This window comes from Mus caroli, unplaced genomic scaffold, assembly GCF_978045245.1.
Source record: "Mus caroli unplaced genomic scaffold, Mus_caroli_1 scaffold_20, whole genome shotgun sequence".
Classification (NCBI taxonomy): domain Eukaryota; kingdom Metazoa; phylum Chordata; class Mammalia; order Rodentia; family Muridae; genus Mus; species Mus caroli.
Genome location: NW_028227275.1, coordinates 54,476,514 through 54,497,245, shown reverse-complemented (window position 1 = coordinate 54,497,245; position 20,732 = coordinate 54,476,514). Strand labels below are relative to the sequence as shown.

The 20,732-nt window shown below is 47.9% G+C and overlaps 1 protein-coding gene across 13 annotated transcripts in view; it reads right to left on the bottom strand.

The window, feature by feature from the left end:
• Positions 1–20,732, bottom strand: part of Mark2 (microtubule affinity regulating kinase 2) — a 67,028-nt gene that overhangs the window by 11,103 nt on the left and 35,193 nt on the right. For 4 of the 13 annotated variants that reach the window (XM_021152035.3, XM_021152036.3, XM_021152039.3 and 1 more), the window contains exons 1-7: positions 9,595–9,861; positions 4,098–4,277; positions 3,812–3,865; positions 861–909; positions 529–594; positions 349–419; positions 80–136 (exon numbers count right to left, since the gene is read on the bottom strand). In XM_021152035.3, the coding sequence (XP_021007694.1) occupies positions 80–136; positions 349–419; positions 529–594; positions 861–909; positions 3,812–3,865; positions 4,098–4,277; positions 9,595–9,678 (561 nt within the window). In that variant the 5' untranslated portion in view covers positions 9,679–9,861. Of the gene's footprint in view, positions 1–79; positions 137–348; positions 420–528; positions 595–860; positions 910–3,811; positions 3,866–4,097; positions 4,278–5,422; positions 5,829–8,509; positions 8,767–9,594; positions 9,862–11,264; positions 11,316–20,732 lie in introns of those variants that run through there. The other 9 variants (XM_021152040.3, XM_021152045.3, XM_085834084.1 and 6 more) reach the window with 7 other exon arrangements.

Below are 20,732 nucleotides of genomic sequence, written 5' to 3'. Positions count from 1 at the left end.
AGTAAACAAATATCAATGTCTGGAATTTCTGGACCCCGCAGACTCACAGGAAGACATAGGGATTATGAACACACCTCACCTTTAGATCTCGATGAACAATAAACTTCTGGTGACAGTACTGCACAGCAGACACTATCTAAAAGGAAGGAAGAAGGGTTAGCCTGGCGTCTGAAAGTGAAACACAGGGGCTGGCAGAACTGTTGCTGATGACCTATTTTGAAGTTATCATGTAAACAAGCAGAGGATGAAGTACCCTCTTCTAAGGCCAACTGCTCAGGCGGTTCCTCGCCTGTGCCAGATCCCCAAAGGGAAAGCTGGGCCTTCAGCTCAGAGTAGAGACACACTCACCTGGCGAAATTTGGCTCGAGCTTCTTTTTCTTTCATCCTGCCATGGGCCACTAGGTAATCAAACACCTCTCCTGTGAGAGAGGAGCCGGTGGAGTGCAGTGAGTGGGGTGGGTGGGGGCAGGAGCAGGGAGGGGAGATGAACATGGGAGCCGAGCAAGGCAGTGAGGGTGTCAGACCTACCGCCACTAGCATACTCCATGACCAGGTACAGAGTCTTCTCAGTCTCGATCACTTCAAATAACTTAACTGCAAGAGAAGGGCTGTGTTGGGACTCGGGAGGCACACACTCTGTGTCCAGACTTGCTAAGGACCTCTCGAATCATCCAAATTCCTTACGGCAGCTCACAATGCCAAGATGTAGCTCAACTGTGAGCTGAGCCTTCAGAAGCAGTCTGACACCCTCCAGGACAGAATCCACAAGGCAATGTGCTATGGAGAAGGATGGCTGTGTGGATGCAGGCCTGTGGAGCCTCCATGAGGGGGAGGAAGAAAGGGACGGCAATGCTTCTCACCTATGTTGGGATGATTCAAAACCTTCATTATTCTTACTTCTCGGAACAGCTGGAAGAGAAGACACATGGGTTCATTTTGTGCCTGCCTATAGACTTTAGGTCCCTTTAGAGTCCAAGTGGGGGTCGGTCCCTTTCTCTCTCTCTCTCTCTCTCTCTCTCTCTCTCTCTCTCTCTCTCAAACAGATCTTCCTCTTAAAGAAACCAAGCTGAAACCCATGGAGAGAGGGAAGGAGAGCAGAGAGGGGTGAAGGAAGGAGCAGAGCTAGCTCACTCACTAGCTTATTGCTCAGACCTTGCCCTCTTCTACACCCATGCAAACCTAGCCTCAGAACAGCAGTCCGGTGCCTCTGCAGAGGAGAAGGGGCCTGAGGCTTTGATTTTCAGCACTGAGCTCCTCTGCCAGCTCAGAGTCCAAACCGTGGAACAGGCCTGGTGACCAGAGAGGTGCTCCACAGGGATACTGTGTCCTCTTTTGACATCAAGATGTCAGAGGGCCTACACTGGGGATAGGCCTTTCTTTCCTGAGTCTCTGAGGTAGTAACAGAAGAAACCACCCACACCTATATATAGCTGATGCCAATTTTAATCAAACCCACTCCCACACACTCATGTTCCCTTTGTAAAACAAAATCAGGGGCTCCAAACCATCCATTTCCATACTGAGAGATGACAGAGATGAACCTCTTCCCTGCAGGCAACAGACAACTGAAGGAGGGTTCTCAAACTTCCCAGGCTTCAGCACTCATACAAGGAACAGAACTGGTTGGTTGGTTTGTGGGGACGTGGTTTGTCTGGGGCCCTAATTCAGGATGTAGTTTATAGAATAGTTTAAAAATGGCTTCCCCTGGGCTGGAAAGATGGCTCAGCGGTTAAGAGCACTGACTGCTCTTCCAAAGGTCCTGAATTCAAATCCCAGCAACCACTTGGTGGCTCACAACCACCCGTAATGAGATCTGACGCCCTCTTCTGGAGTGTCTGAAGACAGCTACAGTGTACTCACATGTAATAAATAATTAAATAAATAAACCATTAAAAAAAAAATTTTGGCTTCCCCCCCTTTAATATTGTCCCAGAGCTTTGGTTGACTGCAACAAGAAACTTGATCCAACCTCCCCACTTCATCAGAGCCCACCCAGGCTTTTCTTGCTCCTCTTTCACCTAACAGTATGCTGGAAAAAAAAAAAAAAAAAAAAAAAAAAAAAGCAAAGGTCTTGGCCACCATCTCAGAGTGACCAATGGGGAGACAGACCTGAGATGGTACTCAGAGCCAGTAGTCACTTTCCCATATCTAACATATCCATTTGGTATGGGAAAGCCTAAGCCTAGAGCGGCCAATGTCTTTAAAAACTCCAGTGTTAAGTAAGGAACACTGCTAAGAAGAAATGTAAGCAGAGTTAACTGGTCTGAACTGGTTTTACTAACAAAGTATGTTAGGGTTTTTTAAATGGCTTTATTTCTGCATCTTGGGGATGGAAGCAGGAGGAACAGGCGTTAAAGGATATCTTTAGCTACGTGGTGAGCTCAAAGAGTAGTCTGGGTATATAATATCCTGTTTCAAAAAAGAAAACAAAAACAAAAAAACAGAACCCCTCTATTTGTCTGGCACAATCAATCAGAAAGAAGTGGGGAGAAAAAAAGAGGTAGGGAATGAGATGGCTTGGTTGTCAATGGAAATGAACAGAGTAAGCAACAACGAACAGTAAGCCGCAATGCTCCGAGGCCTGGAGGGCTGGAGCCAGTGTAGCAGGGACATGCGTCCTCCTTTTCTCCACAAGCTCTGATAACAATCTGGTGATGATCGCAGTGCTTCTGTTCTAACAAAAACCCTTCAGGGACAATACAATTTGTAAACACCTTAAATCTAGCTGTTAGCATGCCAATGAAGCCACTTTATCAATTCTGATTCCGGGAGCAGTACCCTCTCTAACAGTCTCTGGCTCCTACCCTTTTTCCTATCATTGTGGCTATTTACCTGGTTATGTCCCTCTAATTTAGCCACTGTAATATGCTCATGAAAAAACTTGCTTGGCCCTAAGAACCAGATCTTAGAAAAAGTGAGCAGGGGTTAGATACAGTAGAAAGACAAAAGGAAATCTCATTAGCCTGGGTAGCACTCCATACCCACCCCCCTGCCCCGTCTCCTAAACGCCGTCAACCCAGGATGATGAGGGCACAGTGCTTCCAGTACTGCAAGTTACCCCTTCTTTCCTCATGCACACGTTTCTTTGGCACAGGGGTTATGTTTCTATTGGGGGTTCTCCTACAACCCAAGGAAGACCTCAGTCAACAAGGGAAGAAAAGTTCAACTTTACCTAGCTAAAGCTGCTTACTCACAAAATGAGTATTCCGCAAGAAAGCCTAGAAATCGGGGATAAAGCAGAGTGCCTCTATTTAATCTGTGCACCTTGACATACACAGGCTTAGAACTCAAGTCTTCCAAGGTCCTCTCTTAAATGGAGCCTGCAAAGGTCCAGGGGTAGGCTCTGCTTCCTTATCCTGAACTTCTAGGGCCACTCCACTGATCACTCAGTGTCTGGGTCTGCAGATACCTCTAGCAATGCTATAGATGTGTTTCTGCAGAGACCTGGACACAGGCCAGGAGATAACATGATCAGGAAGTAGGTCAGACCAGACCAAGTAGCTGGAAGACTTCACAAGAGCCCTTGCTTGTGGCCAGGAGGCCTACTGGATAGAATTACCACAGGGAACCCAACCAGAACCACAGGGAAAGGGCAGAAGTTTTTTGGGTGTTTGTTTTTCAAGTCAGGGTTTCTCTGTGTAGCCCTGGCTGTCCTGGAACTCACTCTGTAGACCAGGCTGGCCTCAAACTCTGAGATACTCCCGTCTCTTATACCACCACCACCTGGCTTGAAGGGACTGTTGAGTCTTAAGGAAGCGATTTTGTGGGGTTGTCCTTAGGAAGGGACGGGAGACACAGGGTGGGGACTCACTTTCTGTAGGCTGGAGGAGTTCAGCTGGGTCTTGTCGATGATCTTCACAGCTACCTGAACAGGAAACAAAAAGCCCAAGATCACTTTCTTGAGCAGACTGAACCAGGCCTTAGTGCTACTTTCTCCATCACATTTTCTACTCCTTTACATGCTTGGCCCTAGTATAGCTATCAGATCTCACTTCTGCAGATAAACAAGAGGCTAACTGTAGGAACAGTCTCAACACTGCCTGCTGGGAGTGTCAACAGCTAGGAGCTGCTACCATGGCCCCAACCCCAGTGCTCACCTCTTTCCCCGTCAGGATGTGCCGGGCCAACTTCACCTTGGCAAAGTTACCCTTGCCAATGGTCTTAAGGAGCCGGTAGTTGCCAATATGGGGCTGCTCGTCAGCAGAGGTGGCTGAGTTGCGGCCCCGCAGCATGTTGGACTTACTGCTGGGCTTGGAATCAAGGTGTCCCAAGGTGGGCTGCAGGGTGGAAACAGACACGCCTTTACAGGCTGCCCCTCTAGTTCTGTCTATCACTAACCCTCCACTCTGAAGAAACGGCAAGAGTCTGGGTGCAGGGGCAGACTCCAAAGCAGACTGGCAGGAAATACAAGGAATCATAAGGCAGGGGAAGAAGACAGAGAAGGGAAGGCATCACAGCCAGTTTTCACTGCAAAGGCACATAGCATAAGGTTCAGGGCTAAGATCCTGTACACACCAGTGCTCAGGACCAGAGCTATCTCTCATCAGCACCACCAACCACTATTAGCCCCCAGTAGTAACCTAGTGGAGTCTCTGCCCTCATCATAGCTGGGAGACCTTGTCTCTGACTGCCCTGCTCACACTACAAGAATGCTGGCTCTCAGTTGCAGGAACACATGGTCTAACCACTACAAAGTTCTCATCCCCCAGGTCTTAGCATCAACATCTACTATTTATTCTTTACATTTGTTTATTGATGTGTCCAGTGAGATTGGAAACCCACGGAGACAGTCTATAATATTCTTTATTCACTGACACATCACATCGCACACCTGACAGTACTCAGAGAATCACTGTCCAACGAATAAATACAACAACTGGTCTGTGTAGTGCAGCAAGTAGCCTGCCCTGCTCTGCTCTCCTTTCTGTATTCAATGGTGCAAATGAGCTGAGAAGCCGCAATAGTTACATACAAAGTGCATAGTTTCAATGAAAATACGTATGAAGACGTTCCTGTGCACCAATGGTCACTGAATTGAGAATGGTCATAATTCTCCATGCTAAAAGGGGAAACAAATCAACAATCAACCGATGGATGTGACAACACAGTGGAATGAGAACTGATTGCTCCAAAGAATCCTAAAGGGACAAAGCAGCTGGCCACAAAGGACCATCTTCTTTGACTGTATAGAATATACAAAGCTAGAGAGGCAGGTGCAGAGTCACAGTTATCTAGAGGGACATTTGAGGTGACAGGTAAAGAGCATGGCATTTCTTTGGGGATAACGAAAATGTTTTGAAAGCAAACAACACAAAATGTAATAAAAGCCACTCATCTGTACTTGGAATGGGTGAATTATACTCCAGTGTCAAGGGGAATTACCACCCCCCCACCCCTCACCCCGCTTTGAATCCTGATTCACCTCTCAGAACGCCTGAGCACACTGCCAAGTTGGTTCCACAGCCTGAGCCACAACCAGGCAGAGCCACCTTGGAGTCTTCAGGGAGACAGTGAGGAGGGCAGCAGAGTGACTGGAGATTACGGGCACACTTTCTTCCCTCAGATCCCTTCAGACTCAAAGGGAAGCCTTCAGCAGCCACAGAGAAAAGGCATGACTTCAACACAGGGAACTGCCTGAAGTTCCTTGGCAAGAAGTGTGTGGGCTTTACAAAATGCCCTTTTCTCTAAAGTGTCAATCCAGGGCCTCTGTGCAGCAGCTGTGTGCTAGTTTTCCTGATTTGCTAACTCAGACCCCAGAAGCCCTTGCTCATGGCCAGCCGTGAAGGTCCCCCTTGGCCACTATGTACAGACCTAGAGAGGCAGGTGCAGAGTCACAGTTATCTAGAGGGAATGCCATCTCTGCTACAATTCCTCAAGTCCCACTGTTGTCAATCTGTAGCTATCCACAGCAGAGGCTGGACAAGGAGATCAAGAATCTGCTTCAGAAACCGTCTCCAAGGAGCCCTGTGACTCATACTTGGAAAAAAAAAGGCAGTTCTATCTGCAGCTATTTCTAAATGATACTTTGAGACCATCCACAGGTCTCAGAAGCCTAGCTTTTAATGTCTCCTCTTCTTAGCCCCATACCCCCCACCCCAAACTGCTATTCAGTGCTCCCCCTGCCCTCAGGGCACCAACAACTGGAAACCTCCCCTCTGTCTCAGCTGCTAAGTGGGCGCATTCCTTGGCAATTTTCTTTTTTGTGGTGCTGGAGATTAAACCTGAGATCTCTCATATATTAGGCAAGTGCTCTACCAATCTAACACCAGACCCTTTCCTTAACAACTTAAAAAAAAATTATGTGTATGTGTGAGTGCCTAAGTTTATGTCCTGTCTGTGTGGATAATCCCCCTGAGGTCAGAAGAGGTAGGTGGCTCCTCTGGAGCTACAGTTGTGGCAGTTATAAAGCAGCATGTCATCTGAGGTCCACTCCAATAGCAAGGCGGCTCTTAGCCACTGAGCCGCTGCTCTACCCCTTGGTAACCTTTACTGTAAGTTCCTGTGACATCCCTTGCCCAAGGGCAGAAACCAAGGACAGCAGGAACTTGGTAGGGCTGAAGCCCAAGAACCTAAAATTCTCACACTAAATAAACATAACAAGCTTGGATCCTGTGCCGCTCCGGGAAGCACAAGCTAGAAAGCTCCAGCCAGGTTTCCCCTGGGCTCACTGTTACACCTCAGGCAGTAGCATATCAGCCTGCCGAGTGCTTGCTTCCTTATGGGTTAGGATGAGCAGTGTAGACACAAACTCCCAGAGTTCAGATCCTAACTGCTACTCAGCTCAGGTTAACGTTCTTGCTATCGACTTCTTCCTGAAAAAGGAGAGAGCATTCTACCCCAAGATGACCTGTGCTGGCGTTCATGCTGGGGGCTGTCTAGCATACAGAGGAAGGTTCCAGCCCTAGCTCCTCACTTTAGTTTCCTTATCTGTAAAGTGGCAATAAAACATTTCCTACCTTTCACTGGCAAATGAGAGAACATTTGTCAACTGTTTTATCCTATGTTAAATAAAGAGCAACCATCAGGCAGCCTAAGTCAGAGAAAGGCTGACCTAGGCTGTAAAATGGTTTTTGTTTTTTAAGCAACTATTATGTCTCCAAATGCTACTCTTAAGTCCTCCTGTCGGTAACCTTTTGGACTTAAGCTGAGTCTGCTAAGCCAAATATAGTCTCACAGAAATGTTTAGGGGTGACAAGGGTTCAAACTAAGGCCCCTGCTAATCTCCAGGCCTGGTGAAATGCAATCAGAGCTGTTTGTTGACTATCACAGGCTTTCTTAAGAAGAAAGGAGAGGTGCCAGGCACCCAGGTAGGACACCTGTGAGAAAGGCTGGTCCCCAGCACAGAGGAGAAAGGGCTCTTCATTAGGACCCAAGGAAGTAAGCCAGCTCTGGTGTCTGCTCCATGGTTCTCTGTTCCAGTCAACAAACCCCTCTTCAGATCTGAGCTCTCAGGACTTAACCCAGTATTTCTCTGACACCACTATTTCTTCATTACACAAGATACTTTCTAGCAGAGAAATGGGGACAGGGTGAGAGAGAACCCATTGGGAAGAGCATGGAAAGATGGTAGAAAGTAAAACTGTGCAGGCACTGCTTCTTGAACCAAGGACCCAAGTAAGGTAACTCCCACCCTCTCCTGCTGCTGCTCTGGGGTAAGATAAGAGTGGGGTGGCCATTATGGAGAGACTAGCTGTTCTTCTGGACCACAAAGCAAGATCTGGCTAAGTGCTGCTCCCCTCCCCATACTCAGTCTCCCTGTCTACAGCAGGATGTACACCGCCAGAGATATGACCCATATTATACCCTAGCCTCCTCAGTAAAAGAAACCCCTGTGGCTCTCAAGCCATCTTCATAGTTTCTAAGTAGACCTAATCTAGAACAACAGTCAAAAGCGCTCTGGGGTTAGTGATGGACAGACGTCAGAATCTTCCACCTACTGGACCCACAGAGACTTTCAGACTGGAAGCTTATGGTGCCAGAAGATAGCCTCCACCCCAGAGGTCAGCACTGACTCGGTAAGGCAGGGTCCCCTGCCCTAATACTGGCGGCTGCCATCAACTATTCTCCTCTTGAAAAGCCATGCTCTGGGGGCTCACCCAGGGCCAGCCCTCCAGTGTACCATGGCTTCCTCAGACTGGGAAGGGCTAGACTAGTGCTGGGGATGGGGGTGGGGGAGCAAGCACTTCCTGGCCAAACAGAGAGTAAGTAAGCTTAAGGGAGGTGGAGGAGTAAAGAAAGGGCCCTTTGGGCTCTTGTCCTAGGTCCCAACTGGACTCCCACTATGATACCCCTTTTTTTATAGCCTGTTTCCTTGCCTCTGGCTGGTGAGGCCAAAGATCTTTTGGTATCTGCCTGTTTCCCTTTTCTCCTTCATAGCTAATGTCTCTTCGACATCCAGATGCCCTTCCAGAGAACCTGACTGCCTGGTGCCAGTACCCAACTCCACTTAGCAATTCTTCCAAGATTTTGTTCAAAGGATAGCCCCAGGGGCAAAATGGGGAAAACATACCCAGCCGGAGAAGGGGACAAGGACTACCAGCGACTTCCATTCAGCAGAACCTGTCAGGCAGCGAGGGCAAAGTACAGAGACGGGGATGAGCCAGGCCCAGGGCGGGGGCTGCCGGCTCAGCCAGCCACCCTTACTCAGCCGGCACAGGCCAGGCGACACCTTCCACCACCTCCTCAGTAAAAAGCGTAGCAGCCAGGCAGAGCAGTTCCCGCCTGAGAACCTAGACCGTGTCGCAACCGAAACCACCACTAACAGAAAGAGAGAGACTGGGTTTGGCAGAGAGAGCTACAGGGACAAAGCCTATGGCTTGGTAAGGCTGAGTGGTCAGAAAGAGTGCACAGTCCAGGATGGTACATCAGAAGTTAGTTGGGAGGAAAGGAGCAGGAAGAGATGGGCGAGCAGGAAGGGAGACCTAGGGCGGGTTTAAAACAACTTCCTTCTCCCTTCCCCCTCCCTCCGTCCCCGGAAGTGGGTTGCCCCACCCTCCCCAAGGTGCTCTGCGGGTAACAGCAGCTGGAGAGAGTGAAGAGCAGACTTCAGACTGGGCTGTCCTAAAAGCCCTTATCTCACCTGCTACAACAAGCGAGAGAGACCTGGGTAGGGGCAGATCAACAAGGCCTCTAACAAGGTGCAGACCGTGTGACTCAGATGCGCTAACTCGGAAGGACAACCAACAAACCTTGCCCAGTATCAATGCAGTTTGGGTGCAAGCAGACCCCAGTAATCTCAGTGGCAACTTGACCTCCTATTTCCTCCAACTCAGGACTCAACCTGAGAAAATGCACGCTGCACTAAGACAAACATTTCAGTTCAACTTCAGGAGGGCTGGGAACATGTGAAATCCCTTGAGGGTGGATAGGCTCAAAAAAAGGCTTACATATGACAGAGAATGAAAGTCTTCTCCCTAACTTCTGCACAAAGGCTGAAACAATCTAAATGTCCCCCCTTCTTTCTAGTCCTGCTTCTGCAGATCTGTCCTTAAGGTCCCCTGTTCACCTTAAGCACCAAACAACAAAATTGCTATGATCGATCTGCACTTGGGTGACATTGGAGCGAATTTCTCATTCCTGCCATTGCCAGCTCACCCGTGTCACACCTGCAGCCTCTTTGCTGCTCTCTGCAGCACTCCAGGCTAGGGTCTTTCTTGTTAACAGTTCTGTAAACCTCATCTTGGTTATCCATTGACTCTTCTGGGAACATCCAAGGTTTCCTCTTTGTCCTCCTGGCACCTAAGCATACCTCCGAGAGACCATGCCACTCAGGAGAGTAGAAATGTCTACCATACAGCCAGTGTCTGTAGCCAGAGTTTGGCTACTTTGTAGGTTCTTCTTTCTTCCTCCCTTCTCCATGCCTTTTCTTCCACTCTTTCAATCCCCTAACACTAGATAGGAGAAAAAAGGACAGAGAAAGGAAAGAGATCCCTGAATAAAGTCAAGTCAAGGGGCAGAAGGTGGGCAATGTTACTTTTAGAGTACTTCCTGCTAGGGATGCCTTAGGGGCATCAGTTTGCCAGCAATCTAACTTCTTGTTTCTTCTTTGTACCCAACTACTTAGCAAACTGCAAAAACCAGAACCACCAACAACAACTAACCAATCAACCAACAACCCGCTCACCCCACCCATGTCACCTACCTCTTGGAGCCCTAGCATTTATATCCCTCTAAATAAAGTCCCAGAATTCCAAATATCAAAAAATCACAGAAACTATCTGCAGCTGGCAAAAATCACACCCCTGCTAGAGCACGAGGCAAATCATACTCAGCTGCTGTGGACAGACTGAAGCAGGCCCATTACCTCCCCACTAGAATTAAAACGAAAACATACACCCCCCCAACCACCCCCCACATTATTTTATTTATTTTTATCTTTTATTTTTTTGGTTTTTTTGAGACAGGGTTTCTCTGTGTAGCCCTGGCTGTCCTGGAACTCACTCTGTAGACCAGGCTGGCCTGGAACTCAGAAATCCACCTGCCTCTGCCTCCCCAGTGCTGGGATTAAAGATGTGTGCCACCACTGCCCAGCTTGAAAAACATATTCTTATATTTCTTTTTTTGTTGTTGTTTTGTTTTGTTTTTTCAAGACAGGGTTTCTCTGTATAGCCCTGGCTGTCCTGGAACTCACTTTGTAGACCAGGCTGGCCTTGAACTCAGAAATCCGCCTGCCTCTGCCTCCCAAGTGCTGGGATTAAAGGTGTGTGTCACCACACCCGGCCATATTTGTATGTTTTTAAAAAGAAATCAAAATTCTAAAGTTGTCTCTATAAGCCTCCTTTTCCATCAAGAAACTGCTACAGATTACAAAACATGCCCAGGGTTCCCCAACCTCTCAGTGCAGAGTTGGGGGTAGAGTCCAAGGGCATTTGCCTTTCTTACTACAGCAGCACCCACTGTTCAAGTCAGGCCCCTTTCCCCATCTTGCCCAAACCTTTCTTGATGGAGATTTGGTCTCACCCCCCCCCCAGCCCCCACAGGCGAAACCAACCCCATCTGGGAGGCTCAGGGACTGACCAGAGGTAAGGACTGCCGGAGGGTGCTGTCCTGGAGCACCCCTTCTCTCACCCTCCCCAGTAGGTCCTGGTCTCAGGAAAGAAAGTAGGATAGATCCTGGACTCAAGCTTGCCCTATCCTTTCCAGCCACTGGCAGACTCCTAAGTCAGGGCGATAGCAAACAGCTTCATTTTCCCAATTTGCTTTGCAATGTGGCAGAATTGGTGTGGGAAACTGGAGTTTTGTCACCTGAAGTACCAAGCACTGACCTTCTAAGAGAGAAGCTCTGAAGAAATGGGATAGGACTCAGATGAAGTTATGGGGCTAGAACAAGTTCACAGGCTTAACTGTCGTTCTCAACTGCCAATAGTCCATATACCAGGAGCATTCTGGGTAGTAGAGAACATAAAAACTGTGCTCTGTACTTCCTTGTAGGAAGCTCTCCCCTCAAATTCCTTGAGATATGTTAACTTGGAGAACACCTCCATTCCCCTATCATTCTGTTGTAACAAGTCTTCAAAGAGCTGCTTGCTTTCTTCAGCTACGGTAGATGCCTACTTGACTGTGAGTACCAGCAGACCACGCAACTGAAGCTATCAATGTGGTTTACTCATCCACAGTTTCTGTGCTACAACCCTCATCCCACAGCAGAGAGAACAGCAGGAGACCTAGCAGTGAGAGATGCCTGCAGGTCACAAAGCCTCATAGCAGCGGTCAGAGCCTGCCTGGGAAGAGTAGGCAGCATGAAGTGAGCTGAGAGCCTCTTCACCCCTTTCATGCCTGATAGCCATAACGACCAATAATCCTCAGCCTCTAGTCTTCAGGGTCACTAGAGATAATAGACTCCTCTCAGTGCACTAGGAATTCTACTGTGCACCCAGAGCACACACAAGTTTCTAGTCCCATCTCATCCCTGAATCTGTTCATTTGTCTCGTGGGCTACTGGTACTCAGAAAGCCATTATAAAACATCAACCCATCTGCAAAAGTCCACTGAGCTTGGGCACCTGTCTTCTTGAATCAAAGTGAGAAGGTACCTAGACTGTGCCCAACTGTATATTAACAAGTGGCACGAGAACAGGCAGGGCTCAGGAGCAAGCCAAATCTCTGCTACTGACTAGGCTGACCATGCCAAAGCTGGGTTACGGTGAGTCTTCTAAATTGGAACCTAAAGAAGGATGCCCTTTTCACAGGCTCGAGAGAATATCCACGCTTGTCACAGTACCGGGTTTTCAGTAATGCCTTGGTAATGTTTTCTTTTCTTTTCTTTTCTTTTTTCTTTTCTTTTTGGTTTTTCAAGACAGGGTTTCTCTGTGTAGTCCTGTCTGTCCTGGAACTCACTCTGTAGACCAGGCTGGCCTCGAACTCAGAAATCCACCTGCCTCTGCCTTCCAAGTACTGGGATTAAAGGCGTGCGCCACCACTGCTCAGCTCTTGGTAATGTTTTTGGTTATCTCTTTTTACTTCTGCTTCCCACTCATAGGAAGTAGATGGGTATTACCAGTGCTGCTGGACTACAGGGGCTTCCTCTTAGGTCACCCCCTTTTCTTTGTTTCTGATATATTCTCTGGACTCTGGGCTTCCATGACTAGTTCTACTGCTGTGTAGAGAACTATCATCTTCAAGAACTTGACTGCAAATATCACTGTAGCTGAGCTGATTCTCACTACCCTTGAATTCCTTCTAGAACAAGGAAAAGTCAAATCCCTGCTATAGCAACACTATTAGGCAGAAGACTAAAAGAAGCCACTTTCCAAGAGGCATTTAAGAGAGAGGGCAGCCACGCTGCTGCCCACTGTATAGTGCAAAGGAAAATTAAGGTGATCCCACCAGGGCACTTCCCTTCGTGTGAGTGCCTTAACCCCTTCCTTCCAGAGACAGTCAAGCAGCCAACATACCAGTACCACATGGTGCCAAGGGCTGGGGAAAGCTCACATTGCCAGCCTTGCACTCCATTTGGCTCCTCCTATACCAGTGGGTTACTGTAACCATGGAGACCAGTGAGTTCCTCCATATCACAGGAGAGCCAGGCTTTGGAGGATGGGGGTGGGAGTGAAGCAGGAGGCAGCCAGCTACAGAAAGGCTTGACTCACTTGACAGGGAACCCTGGAAGTAGATGGGTATTACCAGTGCAGCTGGAGTGCAGGGGCTTCCTTTTAGGCTCACCCCCTTTTCTTTGAATAGAGGTTTGTTTCTGATATATTCTCTGGACACTAGGCTTCCATGACCAGTTCTACTGCTGAGTAGTGGGAGACTGCCACTGAAGTCTGACTTGCAGTGGGATTTACTTTGGCTGTCTCATAGGTAACACAGATGTACACATACTACAGGGAAGGAAGGGCTCCATTTAGTATCCCGTACTCTCCTTCAGGCAATCCAGGAAGGAAGTTCTGCTCCCTGTTAATCTCAAAGTTGGATACCTTTATAGCTAGGAGCCATTCCCTTCTCTGGACTCCAAGAGCACGTGACTTATATCATCTCTTTTTGTGTCCCCAATATCTTAATTCCCTTCAAACTCTGCAAACTCAGATGGTGTCTTGCTCACCTTCATGTGAGCAATAGTGCCCACACCTAACTAGTTCATGTCAAAGTACTTGAGAAAAGAATATGCAGTTTTGCTGGGAGTGGTGGCGCACGCCTTTAATCCCAGCACTCAGGAGGCAGAGGCAGGCAGATTTCTGAGTTCGAGGCCAGCCTGGTCTACAAAGTGAGTTCCAGGACAGACAGGGCTACACAGAGAAACCCTGTCTGGAAAAACCAAAAAAAAAAAAAGAATATGCCCTCCCCTGATGACAAGGGAAGAGGTGGGAAGGTCAAAACTTCTTACCACAAAAGCCATTTCCTCCTTTTCAAAACATTTGGTTAATTTAGTGTCTATCACAAGGAGGGATTTTGGTTTATCTTATTTGTAGCCCAGAATGCTTAGCACAGTTTTCAGTAAAATACTAAATAAATGTGCAGGGTGAAGAAGAAAATGTGAATGTGTTGGGGGCTGGAGAAATGACCTGGCAGTTAAGAGTACTAGTCCGGTGGTGACAGCTAACACCTTTAATCACTCAGGAAGCAAGACAGGCAATCTCTGGTCTGAATTCCAAGACAGCCAGAGCTACATGGAGAAACCTTGTCTCAGTGACTGGTGGAAAGAGAAACACTTGCTGCTCTTGCAGAGGACACAGGTTTGGTTCTCAGCACCCACATCAGGTTGCCCACTGCCTGCCACTCCAGTTTGGGGGAATCTCATGTCCTCTTCTGACCTTTTAGGGCACCTGCATACATATATGGTGCACATATAGATATGTAGAGACACACAGCTAGAACTAAATAATAATTTTTTTTTTTTAAGGCAGACAAGTGTGGTGGCATGTCTTTAATACCCTAAGCTACATTTGGCATTCAGGGTCACCAAGCAGGACTATATAAGACCCTCTCTCAAAAAGGAGGAGGAAGAGAGGGTGGGGGTTGGGGGCAAAGAAAGAGAGGAGACATGTTGGGAGTGAACAGGAATGTAACTCTTGTTAGAAAGCTTGCTCAGAGTATCCAAAGCCCTGGATGACACTCGAAGCACAGCATAAAACTGGACACAGTGTCATATTCCTTAGCACTAGGGAGGCGTAAGTGGGAGCATCAAAATCTCAAGGTTTTCCTCCACTACATAGAAAGTTCAAGACCAGCCTGGACTAGATGAGACCTTATCTCAGAGACAAAGAAAGAAAAGATGTTGGGGAGTTGTGTGTAGTAATATTCACTTGTAATCACATCATCCAGAGGCAGGAGGACTGCCATGAGTTCCAGGCTACCTTGGTTACTGTGAATTCTAGGTAGCCAAATTTTACCTATCAAGAGCTTGTCCTAAGAACAACAAAACAGCAAAAACCCAGTGAGGTGGTGTAGTGGCTCAGAGGGTCAGAGTGTTTGGTATCCCAGCTCTGACTATCTAAACACCATCTTCCAGAACCCATGTGGAAGCCAGGCATGATGGTGTGCATCTATATTCCCAACATCCCTATAGAGAGATGTGTGACAGAGACAGGAAAACAGCCAGGGAGGCTTATGGGCTAGCTAGCCTGCTGTCTGCCATAGGAGAAACAATAAAGTGCTTGTCTAGCATACAAAAAGGCCATGGGTTCAATACCAGCACTGTAAAAACTGGATTGCAGACAACTATAATCCTCAGAAAGTGGAAGTAGGACTCCGAGTTCAAGGTAATTTCCTGTAGACAGAGCAAGTTCAAGGTCAACCTACAATATCTGACTCAAAAAAGGGCAAGAGTTGGGATGTCTTCAGATCACGTTCCCAGCTTACAGCCAAGTGGGCTCTTGCCCACCAGTCACTAATAGAAACTGGAGATCATAGACAGCTAGGGATCAGCAAGGTGGCACATCCCATCTGCTTGCTTCTTGGCTCCCTGTTTCCTCAAAGGGGGAATCTCCTGTCTCTCCTGGCAATCAGGCCTCCCACTTTAGACAGCTCTTCTCTCTGCCTTCCTACATTCAGTCCCTCCTGGTTTGCTAGGAAAACAGCATGTGTTGCAAAGAATGAAATTCAATGTGAACTATTTCAAAAAGCTCCTGACCAGGGAAGTGACAATTACTGCATAAAGACTGCAGGAGACATTCGTATCTGCTACATTTACTGCTTGAACTGGGGCTCTGGTTGGTTACAGGCCCTGTCAACCTTAGGATGCTTCCAAATTGCTCTGTCCCACTACACAGAGCTGCGTTCCCACCCTGCCCCTCCCCAGAATACCTCCTTCTACAGTGAGGCACGCATGAACTAAACACAGCGGCTACGGCGGCAGGGAGCTCAGTGACTCACCCAGCACACCATCTCCTCCCAGGATCTCCCGGCTCCTCCTGGGGCTTTGCCAAAGCAAAGCAACAAAGAAGCATGAGATTTAAAATAAAATAAAATAAAATAAAAACCAAAAAACTACCTCAGCATTTACGCAACAGTCTTTCTACCTGATATGGACTTAACCCTTTGCTCTGACTTGCCTAATGTGGCATCCTTATGGAGGTTGCCTAGGAGGACAGCCAGCCCTAGGCCAGGAAGCAGGCTTCCAGGTCTTACCCAATTCCAGAAGCTGCTGGAAAGTGCTGAACAAAAATCATGTCTCTTTCCCACTTCACCTTTTCCTACAAGAATAAAAACTACTGCCTCCTACCCCTGCAAGTTCACAGAGGGAGCTGAAGAAGCAAGACAGAGGAAAACCACCAGGCCCATTCACTGCCCCACAAGTTACTGTGGCCAGAGGTCAGCCAGAGGAGAAGGTTTCAGAAACCGCCCAGGGCTGTCACTAATCTGGCCTCACAATTGCCTCCATCAGACCAGACTTTCCACAGTGTGACTACTCCCTTAAAGTGACTGTTAACCAGTTAACCAGTTGCTCTTTCCAGAAGCCAGGCTTGCTTGCCCTAATAGGCAGAGGTGCTACATGCCCATCTTCTGTAGACAGCCAACTAGAATGGGAGAAAACCTGAGCCATGGAAGGGGGTCTGTCACACCACAGAGTAAATCCACTGCACTGGCTATCCTGGGCACACCTGCGACTCAGGACCATCACAGTCCAGTACAGCTTTCAGCAAGCACCCTGTGAAGAAGAGGGGGTATCCTTTCATTTTTATTGTTTGGCATCTGGGACTTTATATGTATGCTAGCTTCTGGGACTAACTAAAGAAAACAGTCAGGCAGGCATAATGGGCTACAGTGTGTTCCTCCATAAATTCCCCACTCGTCCTAAGTTCCCTTCTAGGAGCTGGGGTGGGGTTTGAGATGAGCTCAGTGGTGTACTGGCTCTACCATGAGCCTAATGATGGGCCCCTGTCCAGCAGTGCTAAAGTTCCCTCTGAGAAACCCTTACCAATGGTAGCTATTCTCTTAGGACCCCACTGATGGGCCACTGCTCTATGGGCACCATATACACAGTACCTTAATCTTCTAAATCTTGGTGACAGTGTGACACAGAGGACTTGAATAAGGATCCTTCAAAACCTCTTGGCATGGCTGGGGCTTGCAGTGAAATAGGAGAGACTGACTGAGGAGACAGGAATCCAGATAGAAACCAGCATTTTTAATGTCTGCTGCCTCACAGAAGAGAAGATCTATTGCAAGAGGAACAGGGAAGAAAATGTCCAACTAGAGGGAGGGAAGTGAGCCTCTGACAGTGTCTTGACACATTTGGGGCCAATATTCTTTAGAGCTGGCTTCCCTATAGCATAACCAAAGCAAGGGGGATGTGTCTATCTGCCATCCTGGACTGAAGGTAGACACTGCTGTACCCTAAGTAGCCACGGTTAAAACAGGTATCTTAGGCAGGCTGGCTGTCAGCAGTTAGGTGAAGACTGGAAAGTTGAAGCCTCCCAGTAAGACTCAGGCCCTCAACTTCCCACTCTAGACCTAGAATCAGAGGGGTGGGCAACTATTCAGTTACTGACAGTAATGGCCATTTTGCTTCCAGAGAGGCCCTAGCCCCAAGTCCTTTCAGCCAGGGGTTATGGTGTACAACGCAGATCACAGTCATCTTTTACTACGTGTGTCTTTTCAGAGTCCCAGGAAGACAATATGACTATTTCAGCTTCCAAGAGAAGTGAATGATGCAGGGAAGAGCCAATCCAGCCAGGTGGCAGCAATCTAGCTCTGGGCTTCCTGGGCCTGCAGGGCGACCCTTGTATGTGTGCTGGGGAGAAATGGGTCCCTTTTGGGTCTTGTTAGATGGACTGTTACACAGACTGAGAGGATGCTGGTCTATTCTCAAGGAGGCAGGCAGCCAAGCCTGGAGCTACCCACCTCTGAATTTATTGAAGACAGGGAAGAAAAGAACCCCAAGAGAGGAATGTGAATGCCATATTCTAAAAGGAAGTTCTAACCGGCAATGAGCATGGAAAACTTACCTGGAATTACAATCAAGCTGGGCACAAGAGTACTACTGTCCCCGTCCTATTCCTCTACCTAGTCCATGCTACTCATCAAAGACAAAGAGTCTGGCAGGAATAAAGAAGCTGCTAAACACAAGTCTTAAAAAAACGGTAAAATCAGCAGTGGTGGTGCACGCCTTTAATCCTAGTACTTGGGAGGCAGAGGCAGGTGGATTTCTGAGTTTGAGGCCAGCCTGGTCTACAGAGTGAGTTCCAGGACAGCCAGGGCTACACAGAAACCCTTATCTCAAAAAACCAAAGAAGAAAAGAAGAAAAGAAAAAAAGAAGAAAGAAGGAAGGAAGGAAGGAAGGAAGGAAGGAAGGAAGGAAGGAAGGAAGGAGCCGGGCATGGTGGCGCACACCTTTAATCCCAGCACCCCAGCACTCAGGAGGCAGAGGCAGGCGGATTTCTGAGTTCAAGGCCAGCCTGGTCTACAAAGTGAGTTCCAGGACAGCCAGGGCTACACAGAGAAACCCTGTCTCGAAAAACCAAAAAAAAAGGAGAAAAAAAGAAAGAAAGAAAGAAAGAAAGAAAGAAAGAAAGAAAGAAAGAAAGAAGGAGGGGGGGAGAGAGAGAGAGAGAAAGAGAGAGAAAGAAAAAGAGAGAAAGAGAGAAAGAGAGAAAGAAAGAAAGAAAGAAAGAAAGACAGAAAGACAGAAAGACAGAAAGACAGACAGACAGACAGTAAAATCAGAAGTTACCAAATATCCAAGTCCACTCCAAGCTCTCTGAATAATCCTGGCCTGTGCTAAATGCTCAAGTACACTAGCTGACACTACCGTGATTCCACACTTCCTAACTTATCTTCTGTGTTGCCAGAAGTCACAGCCTGAACTTCTTTACCCAATAACTACCACAGATAAAGCTCTGTAGTCAGAGGCCAAGTTCTGGTCTCTCATACAACTCAGACAGGGATTTGGGTTTCTTAAAGAGCCAGAGACGGCTCCCAGTAGCTCAACTGTTTTATCCTTTCCATAAAAGGCCATTCCATGCTCCCCTGACAAAAAGCACTTTAAACAAAAACATCCCACCCTACAAAAACCCAGAGTGCACCACAGCTCCTCAGGCACAGTGCTGCCAGCCTGCCAGGACTTTCTAGATATAAGGGTCGGGAAGCTCTGCACATGAATAGTCATAGCAGAAAACAGGACTAGTGTTCCAGATACAAGTGCATACACACTGCTGCATGGGTATACTCCAATACTTACTAAAAGCTCAGGCTGCCCTTCAGCCTTGTGTGTATGTGCATGTGTGATAGTGAATGCTCAGCTCAGCTACACTTTCAAGTTCCTGACTGCCCCTTCCAAAAGGGCCAGGCTCCTGTCACCACCTGCCCAGCACTAACAGGGTATCTATTTAGGAAGATAAGAGTCAGAGGTATTAGTGTTGCCCTCCTGTGAGCTAACCAGCATCTGTCTCAGAGAGTTTCCTAAAACAGCTGCATGTCATGCCTGGATCCCTATAGACAAGATGTGAGAACAGAATGTAAGAAATGCTAAAAGAAGGAATGCTGAGGTAAGAAGAGCAGAGCAGAAACTCCTCCCAGGTAAAGCCCTGCAATGTAGACACTGACACTTCCCACCTGACCTTACCAAGGAATCCTACGGACATTCCTTGGCAGACCCACGTTCCCTCCTGGAATCTCCCCTCTTTTACCTGGTCAGCTTCACGAGGTCACATGACTGTGGCATCTAATGCTGATGCTGGTTTCCCCACAAAGAGATAGCCAAGGTCATGTGAGCTGGGCCGACACGTTCTACTGCACTTGTTTATAAGCAAAAGGATTAAAACAACCTGCCGGGGAAGAGGAGGGGAGAGGAACAGAGGGGCAAACCTTGGACATGGGGCAAGCACTGAGAGCACAGTACAGAAGGCTCCTGCCAAGAAACCATTTGCTCAAATATAAAAAAGAAATCTCTAACCAAATGCCAAGCAGCTACCTACAGCAAACACTACCCCGCCCTTCTGTGACTGTGAGGCGCGGTTTAACTCTGCCCCCAGCTCTGCACATGAAATGTAGTTTGGTTTATTTGGGGTGAGATGGAAGGCTAAGCATATGAGTGACAGAAAGCTTCTAGAAAGTCCCAAGTTGTTCAGGTCTGGTGGTAGTGCATACCTGTAATCTTAAATCCCAGAACTTAAGAAGTAAAGGCAAGTGGATCCCCGAGTTCAAGGCCAGCCTGGTCTAGTTCTAGGTAGCCAGGTCTATGTAGTGAGACCCTGTCTCAGGGGGAAAAAGTTCCAATTTGAATAAATACACAGGCAAAGCCTTTCTGACTCTCTAAGAAGCATGTGTACATGCAGGGGGACAAGGGGGGGCTTCTATTCCTTTCCTTAACTCAGGTGCTGGGGCTCAAATTCAGCCAAGGGCTTTACCACTGGGCTCACATGTAGCCCAAAGAGGACATATGGCAGGTGTATACTTAAAGGGAGTTCCATTTTCAGAAAATCAAACTCTCAGCTAAAAGCAAAACACCAAAACAGGCCTTCCAGTGATCACATCTCACCCTAACCAATGTCAGAACTGCTAGGACAAAGAAAACTGCCTTGAGGTCTAGCTCCAGGATCCACAGGACTGAGATAGCAGAGTCAGGATCATCTACTGTGCCTGGAGGTCAAGCTGACAATGATGGCCACCAGCCAGACACAGGCAGGGAAGGCACTGGGCTCTTGGCCTTTGTTCCAGGCAGTCAGGCTGCAGAAGCTGGCCTCTGGCACTGCCACCACACTCCTCCCCAGCTCCAGTTTCCATTGACCCTAAGTAACCAATCCTCCCCCTCAGCACGCTGGTCTCTGCTTTAGATACTCATGCCAGCAGGAAGT